General features: G+C 55.4%; 2 protein-coding genes across 2 annotated transcripts; one reads left to right on the forward strand and one right to left on the reverse strand.

Moving 5' to 3' along the window:
- Positions 1–1,192: 1,192 nt before the first annotated feature.
- VAMP7 (vesicle associated membrane protein 7) lies at positions 1,193–10,756 on the reverse strand. The gene is made up of 8 exons (XM_054169674.1): positions 10,666–10,756; positions 7,382–7,540; positions 6,672–6,729; positions 5,393–5,530; positions 4,450–4,540; positions 3,592–3,659; positions 3,263–3,355; positions 1,193–2,491 (listed from the first exon to the last, which is right to left on the reverse strand). Exons 2-8 carry the CDS (start codon positions 7,525–7,527, stop codon positions 2,429–2,431), a joined length of 657 nt encoding a protein of 218 aa, XP_054025649.1. The 5' UTR covers positions 7,528–7,540; positions 10,666–10,756; the 3' UTR covers positions 1,193–2,428.
- A 52-nt stretch (positions 10,757–10,808) lies between these two features.
- Positions 10,809–15,699, forward strand: LOC104297960 (DNA-directed RNA polymerases I and III subunit RPAC2). Its single transcript, XM_054169594.1, has 4 exons — positions 10,809–10,897; positions 13,038–13,135; positions 13,941–14,017; positions 15,506–15,699. The coding sequence occupies exons 1-4, from the start codon at positions 10,859–10,861 to the stop codon at positions 15,682–15,684; spliced, it is 393 nt and encodes a 130-aa protein (XP_054025569.1). The 5' UTR covers positions 10,809–10,858; the 3' UTR covers positions 15,685–15,699.
- Positions 15,700–16,390: the final 691 nt, after the last annotated feature.

Consider the following 16,390-nt stretch of genomic DNA (forward strand, 5'->3'; position numbering starts at 1 on the left):
AACCTGGGTTTGGTTTTGGGCCACTCACTCTCCAAGAGGGACACTGAGGGACTGGAGCAGGTCCAGAGAAGGGCAAAGAAGCTGTTGATGGGTCTGGAAAACAGGGCTGGTGAGGAACAGCTGAGGGACAGGGAAGTGTTCAGCCTAAAGAAAAGGAGGCTGAGGGGAGAGCTTCTGGCTCTCTACACCTCCCTGAGAGGATGTTTGAGCCCGATGGGGGTTGGTGTGATAGGACTGGATGAAACAGCCTCAAATTGCTCCAGGGGAGGTTTAGTTTGGACATGAGGAACAATTTCTTGCCGAGGTTTGTCAAGGCCTGGCCCAGGCTGTGCAAGGCAGTGGGGGAGTCCCCAGCCCTGGAGGGGTTTCAAAGCAGTAGAGATGGTGCTGAGGGCCACAGTTTAGTGGTGACCTGGCAGTGCTGGGTTAAGGGTTGGGACACTCCCTGCCCTTCTGCTGACCACACCCTTGCTGATCCAGGGCCCCTGGGCACCCCCTGGCTCCTCTCCAGCCACTGCTGCCCCCCAGCCCCAGGTCCTCTCCCAGCTGTGCAAGGCCCAGCAGCTCAGGCTCTGTACAATCATTTTATTGAAATCAAATCTTTGTACACCACCGCCTCAGTGCGTCCTTCAAAAGGAAAGGAAGCCTTGTCTTTAAAAAGGTCTTTGTACAGAAGACAACAGATGACAGGAAGGACCACAGGAACATCAGCAATCCCTACAACATGCACCATCCTACACTGGCCTTGGGGGGCTGCAGGAGCTCAGCGGGAGCAGACCCTGCTCTGAGCTGTACATTCAATGATCACAGAGAGAAACAGAGGCTGGCGACCACCAGACCCACCCACACTTGCTGCCTAGCATGATCTGACAGCCCTTACTTAAACTCCAGCCTAAGAGAGACAACTCCACCGAGCAATTCTCTTAGAAACCTGATCCAGCTCCCTCTGGAGAGCTCCAGGGATGGTGTAACCTATGGGAGGGAGCAGCAGGCTCATGTCCTCGTCCTGCCTGTGCTGTGCTGGCAACAACCACGCATTGGAGGTCAGTCACCAAACTGAGCTTCCCCTCCCCTCACCTCATCAGCTTCTACCCACTGTTAGAAGCCACCTCCCTGGGCCACCAAGCTGCAGCTTGCTTTGTGGACCATCTGCTGCTTGGTGAGATTTCCCTTGTTTGTGTTTCTCCTCTTGGAAAGAAACCTGAGGGGTACAGGACAATCACAGCCAGGAGAGACCTGAGACACAAGTGGTGTCCACGGCCTCCAGCAGCAGGCAAAGCAGGACCCGTCCTCTGCCAGCAGCACCTCACCACCATCCCTGCTCCCACATTTGGTTATTAGCCTCGGGTTTGGTTTTTCTGTCTTGCTGCCCCCTCTGGCGGAGCCTTTCTTCAGCCTGCAAGATGATCATCCACCGACTCCACCCCTCTGCCCCTTCTCTCCTTTGCCACGCCCACCTTCAGAGCAGCACAAGCAGCAGACCCCTGCCACCTCCTCAAGCCAGGCACATAGATTGGCCCCCAGTGTCACCTTAGCAAGTGAGATCATTAGTATCCATTTTAGTCCACCCCCAGAAGAAGAGGGGGAGGAGGAAGAGGAAAAAGGACAGGTGAGAAAGTAGATTCAGCACTGCAACCTTGACTCTACATAACCATCTCATGGGCTGATTCCACTGAGCCACAAATTAAGGGGCTTGGAGATGAGGAAAAAGTGAGGATGAAGAGCAGCCACTTCAAAACACTGAGGGGACCCAACTCCTCCAGAAGGACCCCCAGGAAGAGAGAAGTCTCCTACAGGGGCAGCATCTTCCTCTTACAGTGCACTAAGCCAGGCTGTTCTCCTCCATACTACCAGCGTCGTTCCACTTGCAACCGCAACCCACTGATGTGCCACAGAAGCACGTGAGGCCAGTCATGGGGAGGACCTGGATCTCCAACACTTGGAGTAAGTGGGAATTCATTTCCAGCCATCACTGTCAGCTTGGCTCAAGCCCTCTGCACCACCCTCCACCACCAACCTCACAGGCAGCAGGACATCTGCCAGCAGAACTCTTCTCCGCTTGCGCGCTCAGGTGGAAGTGCAAAGCCGCCCCGAGGAGCATGCACCTAACCCTCCAGATGGATCAGAGGACCTCCTCCTGGATGGATCCAGCTGAGAAGGTTGGAGATGGGACAAGGGAAAAAGAAACAACAAAAATCCCTTCAAGTAATTTGAACCCAGCCCATCCTTGAGGTTACAGCTGCAGGGAAGCAGCCACCAGCTGGGCCTGGTGGGGGTGATAAGGCAAAAAAAGTCTGAAGTCCTGGAGGGATGAAAGGATGAGAAGGTGTCAGTAGTGAAAAGATTAAGAGTTATTCTGTAGGTTGCTTCTTCACACTCCTGGGATTCTCTTCTCCAAGCGACCAGCACCAGCTGCCTCCAGTTACTTCTACACACAGCTTGGCCAAGCAAGCCCACCACAGGCAGCTGACAGGATGATGTAGATGATGACCTGCAGAAAGCAAAAGGAGTCACCTCAGTAGAGAATGAGCTTCCAGCAGCAGCCAGCTGCAGACACAAGCATGGAACCACCAGGTTATCAAACCCCAAACAGTGAGTGTCTCACACACAAGACTTGGTGCCAGCAGCTCTTCCTCCAACATGAGAAACTCTTTGCAGTGAGGGTAGGGACACACTGGAACAGGTTGCCCAGGGAGGTCATGGATGCCCCTCCCTGGAGGTGTTCAAGGTTGGATGAGGCCTTCAGCAGCCTGGTCTAGTGGGAGGTGTCCCTGCCCATGGCAGGGGGGTTGGAACTGGATGATCTTGAAAGTCCCTTCCAACCCAAACCACTCCCTAAGTCTATGAGAATGAGAGCTGTTCTCCAGGAGAACATGAAGGAGGATCTGGTGGTGACAGAGGACCTCACATATCTAACCCACAACTACCCTTCAGCACCCTCATGTTAGCACTGTTAGATTCTACCACAGCCTGGTCAAAAAAAAATAGCTTCTCCAGGGTTAAGTAATGAGATACCAACAGGACTGAGGCCTACAAAGCCCTGAGAGAGAGGGCAGCCATGAAACTTCTCTTCTGGTGGAGGTGGCAAGGCTCATGACAGTCACTCTGAAGCCAGACAGAACTTTGTAACAAGCTTTTCCTCTTGCCTCAACAAGAGAAGCTGCCCTCCCACAGGACTCTGGTTTCAGTGCTGAGCACACCCGGGTCTGACCACAGCAGCAGCCTGAGTTGAGAGCCCAAGGTTGCTGTGCTCCATACTTACAATGGATACAATGATGATGACGATGGTAAGCTTGAGGTTCTTCATACACATGGCTCTGGCAAGGTTCCTGCTGGTGGTTTTGAAAGTGACTGACTAGAAGAGAAAGCACAACATCCAATTCCTCTCTGAGCCTGCTGCAGCCCCAGGAGCTCAGCATGGCTCCTCCCCAGCCTCTACCTCCCCACTAACCCCAAACCAGGGAGTTATCTCCTCCAGAACCACTAACTCCAGATAAAGAGGGGGTTTCCTCCTGCTTGGGGGCAGGAGATGAGGAGCAGACAGATCACAGCTGCCTGTGGCTCCATTTCCAGGCTGTCCCCTAGACCTACCGAATCCACCAGGTTCTCTGTTTTATCGATCAGCAGCTCCAGCTTCTCTCCTCTCTGGGCCACGAGGTCTGCAGAAAGACACAACCCCCCCACGTGTGTAGGTAGAACCTCAGTGCCAAAGGAGGGCTTCCCATACCCAACCCAGCTGCAAGGCAGGAGCTCCTGGCAGTGGCCTTTTAGATACTGAGTGGGTGAGAAGCTGGACAGGAGCCACCCCTGATCCCCAGCAGCCTGGGCAGCAGGTGGAGGGAGGGGATCCTGCCCCTATGCTCCTCTCTGCTGAGACCCCACCTGCAGTGCTGGGGCCAGCTCTGGAGTCCTCAGCACAGCAGAGACATGGGGCTGTTGGAGCAGGGCCAGAAGCCACAACAATGATGGGAGGGCTGGAAGCCCTCTGCCAGGAGGCCAAGCTGAGAGAGTTGGGCTTGCTCAGCCTCGGGACAAGAAGGCTCCAGAGAGACCTTCTGGTGGCCTTACAAAACTTCAAGGGGTCAATCAGAAAGCTGGGGACAGACTTCTAAGCAGGGCCTGTTGTGACAGGACAAGGGGTGATGGTTTGAACTCAAAGAGGGAGATTCAGACTGGGGAAAAGAAATGTTTGACACTGGGGTAGTGAGAGCCTGGCCCGGGCTGCCCAGAGAGGTGGGAGATGCCCCATGCCTGGCACCACTGCAGGTCAGGCTGTTTGGGGCTCTGAGCAACCTGCTCTAGTTGCAGATGTCCCTGCTGACTGCAGGGGGGTGGATTGACACACCATTCCCTGATGGCCATGACAAGCACTTCCCAGCCTGTCAGCCATAGCCAGACAATGGTGTCCCACCCCACAGGCCAGGTGTGGCACCAAGGGAAGCCCAGTACCTATGTTCCGAACCATGATGCCTTTGAGTTCATCAATCTGGGCTTGTGTCTCTGCCACCTGGTCAGGGCCTTTGCTCTCTGAGTGGTATTTCTGTAACAGACAAAGAGTTGATGAAAACAAGGACCTCCTCTGTTGTACTTCAGCTCCTCCAGACAAGAAAAAGCAGCTCCTTTCCTCTAAACCTGCAGCTTCTGAAGCCTCAGGACCTTCTGGAAGCATCTCTGTTTTGGTAAGAGGCCATCTGAGGAGACTGACAGCAGAGGCCAGGACTAAAGCACAGCTTCTCTACTTCATGACCACCCACACAGCTACTTAACCCCCCAATTCTCTTTCCAGTGTTTGATTTTCATCCATTCCTGACAAATGGGAAGCAAGAGGTCCAACACCAACAGCATCCACATCCTCATCTCATGATTCTCTGAATGCAGCAGCACCTTGGAAGCTTCTCCTCAGAGTTTCTTTCTTCAGAAGGTGTAGAACTGGCATGCTAGCAAAGCTGACCACTGGGTTGACTGGATTCACCCTCAGCCTCACACTAGTTAAACTCTTCTCCTCACCTTCACCATCCCTGGAGCAGGCTGCCCAGAGAGGTTGTGGAGTCTCCTTCTCTGGAGAGCTTCCAACCCCAGCTGGCCATTGTGATCCTGGACAAGATGCTGTGGGTGCCCCTGCTTGAGCAGAGGGGTTGGACTGGATGATCTCCAGAAGGTCCCTCCCAACCCCTCCAAGCCTGTAGTTCTGTGACTTCCAGCATGACCATGAAGGTCTAACCTCCAGCACACCCACCCACTACAAACAGTTAGCACTGCTAGCCCCAACCCACAGCGAGGTGACCCAGCTGCAGGCTGGCTGTCAGGAGAGCCCCCACTCCCTGGGCTTCACACCCAGACTCAGCACAGTGAGAAGGCACAAGGAGAACCCGTGGGGAGAAGCAGATCTCACCAGCTGTGCAGCCAAGACACTGGAGAACTCGCTGTTCATGGCATAGGGGAGGGCTGTCTGTGCTCTCGAGCCGTAGGTGGTCTGAAACCTCTTCTTGATTTCATTCAGGAAGTTGAAGGCTCTGGAGCGTTCAAAGTCCTGGAAGGAAGACAGCAGAAGACATCCAGAGCTGTGCCAGCTCAGGAATGGTGTCCAGTTCATTAGATGATGTTGGGTGATTAGGATAGAATAGAATAGAATAGGAGAAGTAATCAGTTGGAAGAGACCTTTGAGATCATCAAGTCCAACCTATCACCCAGCATCATCTAATCAACTAAACCATGGCACCAAGCACCCTATCAAGTCTCCTTGTAAACACCTCCAGTGATGGTGACTCCACCACCTCCCTGGGCAGCACATCCCAATGGGCAATCTCTCTCTCCATGAAGAACTTCTTCCTCACCTCCAGTCTAAACTTCCCCTGGCACAGCTTGAGACTGTGTCCTCTTGTTCTGGTGCTGCTTGCCTGGGAGATGAGACCAACCTCCTCCTGGCTACAACCTCCCTTCAGGTAGTTGTAGAGAGCAAGAAGGTGTCCCCTGAGCCTCCTCTTCTCCAGGCTAAGCAACCCCAGCTCCCTCAGCCTCTCCTCAAGGGCTTGTTGGACTTGATGATCCCAAAGGTCTTTTCCAACCTGATTAATTCTGTACTCTGTACAGGGCACCCAGCCAGGTGTTGAGGAGCTACAGCTATCAGCTCTGCACAGGAACAGTGCTGTGACATGATGGGATTTAACTGCTGGGCTTTGAGCAGCAGCCAGCTTTCAGCCTCAGCTTCCTGGACACTGGTTGGCACTGGACCTTACTGGGCTATCCACAGCTCCAGCTCTGTGTCTGGCAACTTCTTCCAGTCAGGGAGAAGTTTGTGCTTCAACACAGCCAGAAGGGAGTTACACAACTCAAGTCCTGCCTCTGCAGCCAGGTTCTGCTGCACTGGGGTTTCCATGAGAGAAAAAATAATGAGTTGAAACCAAGGACTTAACCTCAAAGCCAACTATTCACAGGCATTTGAGTTCCAGGTTTAGGTGAAAGCAAGAACTCAACCTCAAAACTTTGAGGTTAATATTTGAGTTCCAGGTTTAGCCTTTAAAGCTGAAGGAGAACACAAGCAGTAGGTCCCAAAGGGGTAAAAGGCACCTCAGATACCTCAGATCTCCACCAGCTATTGGTTTTCTTTGACATAAAAAAGCCAAACCATGCAAGAATGGTGACTGTGGAGCAGCTGTAAGCAAAGCACTTACATCATCTGTGATGCAGAGGTAAATGATCCTGTCCTGGCAGATGTAATGGAACAGGTAGCTGCAGAGAAGAGAGAAAGAAATGAGAAGGTCATATGGAGCTGGCACTAAACTTCTAGAAGACTTCTCAGGGCCTTCAAGGGCTGGAGAAGTAGAGGAGCAGGTTCCAGTTACTCTACAGAACCTCTGAGAGATGCCAACACATCTCAGCCCTCCCTGCTGAGGTGTCTCCATTCTTGTAAGCTACACTGGGTTAGAGGCCACCTCCATGGTGCAGAATCACTGGCCTCAGCTCCTCCAGAGCATTCCATGCTGAACAGTAACTTTGTGGGACATCTTTGTGGTCCCTTCACCCAAACCAGTCTGGGATGGCACAAAGACTCCAGCAGATTGATAGCCACAGCTGAGCACCTTCCAGCTCACTTTGGGAGTTGTGAGAAAACAGAAATCCTGACTCTGTACCAGCTCACTGCCTGAGCTGAGCTCAGATCCTGACTCTGTACCAGCTCACTGCCTGAGCTGAGCTCAGATCCTGACTCTGTACCAGCTCACTGCCTGAGCTGAGCTCAGATCCTGCTTATGCTGCCAAATTTGGGGTGGAAAAAGGCCTTGTTGAGCCGAGTGTCCCTTCCACCTGCCCCCTGACCATCCCACCATGAGTCTGTGCCTGCTGCAGGCTCCCCCCCCAAGCCAGAGGAGGACCCTTGACTCACTTGCCATGGGAATAGGTGAGTTTGTTGTTCTCAGATGGGATTTTGGCCAGGATCTGCTCTGTCACCTCCAGGAAGTTTCCCCCACACCAGGCATGCTTGGCGAGGATGGTCGTGCCCCTGGCCACCACGGCGAAGAGGATAGCCATGGCTGCACACCACCTGGGGAGAGAAACAGCCACCATCAGAGCTGTGCTCCCTGGCAGAGCACAGCAGCACCACCCCAGCAGCCTGCCCTCAGCCCAACAGCAGCTCATTCAGGATGTCATCACCAGAAAGCTTCTCTCACTTCCCCTTCCATGTTCTCCTCAGAACCACACCGAGCCCACAGCGACCTCCAGAAGAAGGTTTTCCTTGGGGCACCTCCACGCCCTCCTCCTCCAGTGACCCCACAAGGAATCCTTCCTGGTTCCCACCCATGTTTCTAGCCAGCAGCACATTTTTGGGCTGCTCCTCAGCTGACCTCTGAAGGCTTTCCCCCCAACACCCTTGCTTGTTATTGAAACATCTGCCTGTGACCAGCAAGCTCCAGCTCAGAAAGGAAGTGACTGGTCTGGGAGCTCTGCAAACAGCAGCTCGTTACACAGACCAAGCCCACCAGCCCCAACACATGACTGCAGGATGAGGCTTTGACTCTGATTGCTAGCAAATGAAGGAGAAAAGCTGCCACTGGCCCAGAGTCACACCAAATGTCCTCTTTTAATGGTCTGGAGACATTTTAAGTCCCAAGCCTTCTGTAGAAGGACCTGATCTGCACTTCTCAAAGCCAGCCAGCACCTTGGCAGGCTCACCATCCTCAGCAACCCCCCATCTCTGCAAACCAGCACCCTCCCATCTGTATCAAACCCGACAGGCTGCAGCAAGCAAGTGTTTGAGGGCCAGAAGTTTGATCTGATGAAGCCCCCAGGGTTGGGCAAAGAAGCCTGCTGTCATTTGAAGGGACAGATGTAATCAGCTCAAGTATCATGACACTCATCTACTGACAGAGCCAAGATTTCCCATGTGAAACCACACATCAGCTCACAGCTTTGACAGCTGCTTGTCCATAAGCCTCTTTTCTGCTTAGGAAGGACTCTAGTAGCCTTTTGACCCCCCAAACCCCCCCAATCTCATCTTTCACTCAACACTCGACTGCCCTGGCATCTCCTGCCCTGCCTTGTGGCTGGAGACATCACACACACCCATTTCCATGCAACCAAGTAGCTTGGAGACCTCTCTAGAGACAGCTACCACAGCAGGGAACTGGTGGTGCAGCTTCAGGATCTGAAGGCCACAGGGCCCAGCCAGACCTTCCACTCGTCCGGCACCAACCGAAGCCACCTCTTGAGCTCTTCTGCCCCAGGGGTCAGCCCTGCCAGGCACTGGGCAGATGTGCCCTGAAGAGCTCATGCAGCACCAAATCCCAGCGTGGTGGAGGTTGGAGATCACCCACTCCAACCCCACTGCTCAAGCAGGGTCACCCACAGCAGCCTGCCCAGCTGGGTTGGGAACCTCTCAGCCCTTAAAACTGGCAGGAGGCAAAGCTCATTCAGTGCCTCGACAGGATGCCACCATCAGAAAGCTTCTCTCACTTCCCCTTCCACATCCTCCTCACACCAGAGGCTTTCTTTATCCTTTTCAAGTGAGACAAACCAACCTGCTTGTTGCTCTGACCTCACTAAAGCCCTAGAATGAACAATGAGAGGGCAGGTGGGGCAAGAAGTGAAACCAGCAGCCTGTGCCCACCCTCTACCAGCAGTTCTGCCCTCACCAGCTGAAGGGGACAGAGCAGCTCTTCTTATGGACCAGAACATTCACAGCCTCAGCAAGCACTGGAAGAGGCTTGTGCTGGTCCTTCCAGCAGCCCTCTTTACAGAAAGCAAGGGGCATGCCATTCCTGCTGCCTTGAAACACCAAACAACTGCAGATGTTGCAACTCTGCAAGCTGCAATCTGCCTGCCTGCAATAAGAGGATGGTCTGAGTGTGGTGACCTCAGCAGAAAGCAGCCCAGGACTCTCTTTAACCCTTCCTTGGCATCTGCAAGTTGTTATTGCTCTAAAGGAGCTTCCAACCTTCAGCCCAGTGATTTATTTGCTCACTGCAAGCAAGGAGAAAGGTGACATCCGTGCTTCCTCTCTGCCTGCATGGCTGCCACCAGGGACCTCTGCATGGAGACAAATTGCTAGAGATGGGTCCAATTTCTCTTACAGGCCCAGCACCTTCTCTGGAGGGTAACAGATCATGGAATCACAGAGTCATTGATGTTGGGAGAGATCTTTAGGATCATCAAGCCCAACCATGAACCCAGCACTGCCAGGTGCCACTAAACCATGTCCCTCAGCACCACATCTTTGAAAGCCCTCCAGGGATGGGGACTCCTGGGCAGCCTGGACCAGGCCTGGACAACCCTCAAGGGGAAGAAATTGTTCCTCATGTCCAAACTAAACCTCCCCTGGCACAACTAGAGGTCATTTCCTCCTGTCCTGCCCCATGTTCCTTAGGAGAAGAGACCAACCCCACCTGGCTCCAACCTCCTTTCAGGAAGCGTAGAGAGCCAGAAGATCTCCCCTCAGCCTCCAGGCTGAACCTCTGCTGCTCCTCACCACATCTGTTCTCCAAACCCTTCCCCAGCTTCATTGCCCTTCTCTGGGCCAGCTTCTGCCCCTCAATGTCCTTGGAGTGAGGAGCCCAAAACTGAATCCAGGATTCGAGGTGTGGCCTCCCCAGTGCCCAGTCCAGAGGGACAATCCCTGGCCTGGTCTTGCTGGCCACACTACTGCTGTCGGATGTTTTAGAAAGGGAGTAAACAATCAGAGCAGGGCAGCTGTGAAGAGGCAGCTCTCCGAAGCTGGCACGCACCCCGAACCACTCTCGCCTGCAGCATCCCTGTCCTTTGTTATCATTACCTGGACCATCAGACCCACTGAAGCCGATGCTCCCAGTGACACCAGCAACACGACGCAGCAACAGCCCCGCGCCCACGGTCCCTTCTCCGACGTCCTCCAGCATCCCGCTCCCACCTTCCCAAAGCCAACCCCACGCCTGCCGCCGCTCCACGCCAGGCTGATGCCGACCGAGGCCTCCGACCGCCAGCGGCACGGACCCGGCCGCAAGGGGAGCCCACCCCCGCCGGCCTCCTCCCACCACAACAGCTCCCGGCCTTGAGGACCAGTCCGCCCCAGCCCTTCTGCGGCCTGCCGGCCCCGGGGGCACGGGAGACAGAACGCTCGCTGTGAGCGGCGGAAGCAGCTCCCCCGAGGGCCCGGCCTTACTGCAGAGCCCGGCCCGGGGCCTCACCACCGCTCACCTGCCGCCGCGGCAGGAGGGAGCCGCGCTCCGCCCGCCGCTCTCTGTAACCGGCCCCCCCCCGGCCCCGGAACCGGGCCGCCGTGACGCGCTTCCGGCCGCGCACGGCCTGCCGGGACCTCGGCGGGGCCGCAGCGCTGCGCGGGGCGCGGGCCGGCTCCGCGCTGCATGCCGGGAAGTGTGGTCCGGCCGCCATGGCGGAGGAGGCCGAGAGGAAAGCGGCGCTGGAGATGGTGAGTGCCTGAGCGCGGCCCTGGCTGCGGGGGGCGGGTCGAGGCGGGCTCCGCGCCGCCGGCAGGACATAAACCCCTGCTGAAACCGGGACCTCCCCGCTCCCGCTGCGGCCTGGCTGAGCGGCGGAGCCACCTCAGCATGGGCTCGCCGAGGGGGCGCTGCGCTGGTGGTGTCCGGATAAATCATCACTAAACCGTGGCCCTCAGCACCGCCTCGCCACGGCTTGCAGACCCCGCCAGCGATGGGCACTCCACCACTGCCCTCTGCAGCCAGGGACAGGCCTGGACAACCCTCAAGGGAAAGAAATTGTTCCTCATGTCCAAACTAACCCCCAACAGCCACAGGTCCCTCGGCTGCTCCTCACCAGGCCTCTTCTCCAGACTCTTCACCGGCTTCTTTGCCCTTCTCTGAACCCGATCCGGCCCCTCAATGCCCTTCTTAGACTGAGGGGCCCAAACCTGACCCCAGGATTTGAGGTGTGGCCTCACCAGTGCCCAGTCCAGGGAGACAACCCCTGCCCTGGTCCTGCTGGCCACCCCACTGCTGATCGAGGCCAGGATGCTGTTGGCCTTCTTGGCCACCTGAGCACACTGCTGGCTCATGTTCAGCTGTCTGTCAACCAGCACCCCCAGGTCCTTCTCTACCCCTCAGGGACCCACACAGCCCTGCCCAGCATTGTTTTCCCCTGGCATGGGGCAACTGCTCTGTTACAGTGTCAGTGAACAGCAGAGGGAGAAAGAAACTGGGGAAAGAACCTGAAATAGGAGGGACAGAGTTAAAAATCACTTTTGAGCTGGGGTTCTTCAAGTTGACCTGTTTGAGGTTGTCCTGCAGGGAACAGAAGGAGCTGAAGGGCAGGACTAAAGGATTTTAAAACAAGACAGGACTAAGGTTTTCCTAAAATAAGACTTTTAGTTTAAAGATTAATTGCTCAGCACTGCAGCATCAGGGTTGGGGTGGCTTTGCCTGGAGCTGCAGACCCCGGCAGCAGCCTGGCTCCTCTGGCTCCTGCCCCCGTTCCAGGCTGCTGGAGCCCTCTGAGAGGATCCAGTGCAAAAGGCACTAGATGGCACTGCAGGTCAGGCTGATAGGGCTGCAGGCTCTGTCGGCTGAGCACCGGGACAGCTGGGAACAACCCCCTGCACCAGCACAGCTGAGGGGTGAGCTGCTGCAAAGCAGCTCTGTGGAGAAGGACCTGGGGGTGTTGGTGGACAGACAGCTGAACATGAGCCAGCAGTGTGCTCAGGTGGCCAGGAAGGCCACCAGCATCCTGCTGTGGCCAGCAGGACCAGGGCAGGGATTGTCTCCCTGGACTGGGCACTGGTGAGGCCATACCTTGAATCCTGGGTTCAGTTGTGGGCTCCTCACTCCAAGAAGGACACTGAGGGACAGAAGTGGGCCCAGAGAAGGGCAATGAAGCTGGGGAAGGGTCTGGAGAACAGATGTGGTGTGGAGCAGCTGAGGGACAATGACAATGGAATTGTTCAGCCTGGAGGAAAGGAGGCTGAGGGGAGACCTTCTGGCTGGATCAGGTTCAGAGAAGGGCAAAGAAGCTGCTGAAGAGTCTGGAGAAGAGGCCTGGTGAGGAGCAGGTGTGGCCTTGTGGCCAAGAAGGTCAGTGGTCTCCTGGGGTGGCCAGCAGGTCAAGGTTCTCCTGCCTCTGCTCTGGTGAGGCCACAGCTGGAGTTGTGGGTCCAGTTCTGGGTTCCCCAGCTCAGGAGAGAAGGGGAACTACTGGAGTGTGGTGGAAGCTGCCAATATGCTGAAGGGGCTGCAGCATCTCCCTGGTGGAGGCAGTGGCTTGCTGAGAAGCATCAACACTTCTTATGACCTCAGGCTTCTCATGGCTGATGATCTTACAGCCTAAACTATTCCATGATCAATTCCAACCCCTAACTGTCAGGCCACCACTAAACCATGTCCCTCAGCACCACATCTCCACAGCTTTGAAACCCCTCCAGGGATGGGAACTCCACCACTGCCCTGGGCAGCCTGGACAACCCTCAGGGGGAAGAAATTGTTCCTCATGTCTAACCTACACCTCCCCTGGGGCAACAAGCTCTGCTTCCCCAGTTACTGTGGTGAGGCTCTGGTGTTGCTGCCCTCCCAGAATCTCTCTTCTCTCCTCACCTGTGGCAGGTGCAGGCAGATGGGACAGATGGGAACTGTGTCACCTTCGTGCTGCACGATGAGGACCACACGCTTGGCAACTCCCTCCGCTACATGGTCATGAAGAAGTAAGAGGAGCCTCTGTGGGGCCTGGTTTCACCCAGGGAACCTCTGCCTCCAGCTCTGGCCTTCCCATAGTACCATAGAATTGTTGGGCTTGCAAGAGACCTTCAAGGTCCTTGAGCCCAACCCTCAACCAAACACCACCATGCCCACTAAGTCGTGTCCTGGGTCCTCATGTTTCTTGAACACCTCCAGGGGCAGTGACTACCTTCCTGCCTTCTCTGGGGAGCTTCCAACCCCCCCTGGCCATTGTGATCCTGAGCAAGCTGCTGTGGGTGACCCTGCTTGAGCAGGGAGTTGGCCTTGGATGATCTCCAGAGATCCCTTCCAACCCCCACCCTGCTGGGATTCAGGGGTTCCACAACCTGTGACTTGTCAGTGTTGGGTTAATTAATGGTTGGCCTCAATGACTGTAAAGGTCTTTTCCAGTGATACTGTGATGCTGGGAGTTAATGATCTAGCAGAAATCTGTCAGGTTTGTGTCTACTGAGGTTTCCAGCACCCAGAATCCCCTCTTTGACCTCTGCAGGCCTACCACTAGACCAGTGGTGGTGCCAGGGTGCTGCCTATGGTTGTGCCAGTGCTGTCCTTTACCCTGTAAAGCTCCAGCTGAGCCTGAGCTCAGAGGTAGCTGGGGGGTTGTCAATGAGGTAACACAGGGAGGTATCCCTTCAGTGTACCTCTCCCAGAGGATGCTCAGTCATTTGAGGAACATCCTGAGCAGGGCTAGGGTGGCCTGAGCTTCTGTAGAGCTTTGCTGTGAGCTGGCCTGGCTTTCACTGCTGTCTTCTCCTCTCTCCCCTCTTGCAGCCCTGATGTGGAGTTCTGTGGCTACTGCATCACACACCCCTCTGAAAGCAAGATCAACTTCAGGATCCAGACCCGAGGTGGGACTCCTTGAGATAAAGAGAAGCAGGTTTCTCCTTCTGCTCTGCATGCTGTTCCTCAGCTGCTGCATCCTGTTCCTCAGCTGCAGAGGCTGCTCTGAGCCACCAGGCTAGTGAGGCACTGGAATGGGCTGCCCAGAGAAGTTGTGAAGGCTCCAGGCCTGGAAGTGTTCCAAGCCAGGTTGGGTGGGGCCTGGAGCAAGCTGGTCTAGTTGAAGATGTCCCTGCCCATGGCAGGAGGGTTGGTCTAGATGACCTTTGTGGTTCCTTCCAACCCAAACCATTCTATCATTATGCTGCAGCGCCTCTTCTTCCCAGCTATTGGCTTGTGGCCTGAGGAGCCCAGAGCCTTGCCTTCCCCCAGACACCTGGGTTGGCTGGAATCAGGCATCAAACTGGTGCTGGGGTAGGGTAGATCTGCACCTCCCTCAACTGCCAGAGCTGCTGGGTGCTCCACCTGCCCCTCAAGCAGCACAGAGACTGGAGAGCAGAGCTGAAGTGTGCTGACATCTAGCTGCAGTGAGGTTGTAGAGTCACAGAATGGCTTGGGTTGGGAGGAACCAGAATGATCATCTGGTTCCAGCTTCTCTGTTATGCTCAAGCTGCACCAGGGGAGGTTTAGGCTGGAGGTGAGGAGAAAGTTCTTCCCAGAGAGAGTTGTTGGCCATTGGGATGTGCTGCCCAGGGAGGTGGTGGAGTCCCCATCCCTGGAGGTGTTCAAGAAGGGATTGGATGTGGCACTTGGTGCCATGGTTTAGTAGTCATGAGGTGTTGGGTGACAGGTTGGACTTGATGATCTTTGAGGTCTTTTCCAACCTTATTGATTCTATGGTCAGGGACATGTTAACTACAGCAGGCTGCCCAAGGCTCCATCCAACCTTTGCTTCCTCCTCTCCTTCTCCACTATCTTGCAGCTTTGAGCATCAGGCTGTGACTTGAAGCTGTCAAACCTCTCATCAGTCCATCCAAAGAGGACTTTGTTCCTTGGTAGTAGAGAGCATGGACAACTCTGAGCCTCTTGCAGGCACTCACTCACCAGTTCATCAACCCCTCCAGCTCAGCCACCTGCCCTTCACCCATGTCCTGCCGAGCTCCACAGCTTTGGCTGCTGCTGGAGGAGGGCTGCTGCTCTGTCCCTCCATCATGGGGCTGTTGCTCTGAGCATCAGATCTGTAGAAGTCACTTCCTGGAAGGAAGCATCTAGTTGGTGCTGGCTTCCTACAAACCCCTGGTGGTCAAGGTGTTTGCCTTGCCAGGGGAACTCCTTCCCTGTGGGCTGGGCTGCAGGGGAGGTCTCTGCCCTTCCTGCGCCACCACGCTGAGCTCAGCTCTCTGCCTGCTGTGGAAGTCTGTGGGCCACCTGCCTCCTAGCAGAGCTTCTCCCCATCACAGGGACTGCCCTAGGGCATGCTGGTAACAACCACATGTCGGGGACAGGGCTACCTGGAAGCCACCTCCCATTTCAGTGACTCCTTTTCCTCCCTGAAGGAGCCCTTCCTGCCGTCGAGCCATTCCGCAAAGGGCTGACCGACCTGCTGGGTGTTTGCCAACACGTCCTCAACACTTTTGAGGTAAGACCCTCAAGAAGACCTCAGGTGTCTTTCCCCTCTTGGTCTCAGAGGGGGAGAGGAATGAGCCAAGACCTGCTGAAGGTGTTTTGGCTGTGAAGAACCTGACAGGACGTATTGAGCTGTTCTCTGCCTGCCCTGTGTCACACCCTGCTGTCCTTGCCCTTGGACCGACTCTAACCCAGCCACTCCTGGATGCACCTGGGGCTCTGTCAGAGCTTCTCAGCCCTTGCCAGGCACTGGGCAGCAAGGTCACAGCACAGACCAGGGTGGTGGCAGCGGGATGGTCACTCAGACACAGCACTGGTAATGTTTGGCCTTTGCTTTTCTTTGCAGAGCAGCGTGAAGGACTACCGAGCACGGAGGGAGGAGGAGATGCAGTAGGGTTTGGAGGTGGCTGTCCCCCTGGATGTGTGGCACAGCAGTGACATGTGGTGACCTCCCTGTGACAAACGTTTTGGGTTTGTCTGGGGACTTTTATGGCTGCTTGGAGGCAAATTCTCTACTTCAATAAAAAAACTTCCTCTAGCCTGGTGCTGTGGAGGCTGGGTGGGACATGACAGCAGCTCCCCCAGTGCCATCTTCTTCCTTTGTTAACCCCCAGGCAAAGGGCAGCCTGAGATGGTTTCAAGGGTACAGCACTGAAACAGAGTGGTAAGGGTTGGAAGGGACCTCATCCAGTCCAACCCCCCTGCCAGAATAGGGGCACTCACAGCAGCTTGCCCAGGATCACAATGGCCAGCTGGGTTTGGAAGCTCTCCAGACAAGAGCTTCCAGAGAAGACTCCACAGCCTCTCTGGGCAGC

Source organism: Dryobates pubescens, chromosome 18 (assembly GCF_014839835.1).
Source record: "Dryobates pubescens isolate bDryPub1 chromosome 18, bDryPub1.pri, whole genome shotgun sequence".
NCBI lineage: Eukaryota > Metazoa > Chordata > Aves > Piciformes > Picidae > Dryobates > Dryobates pubescens.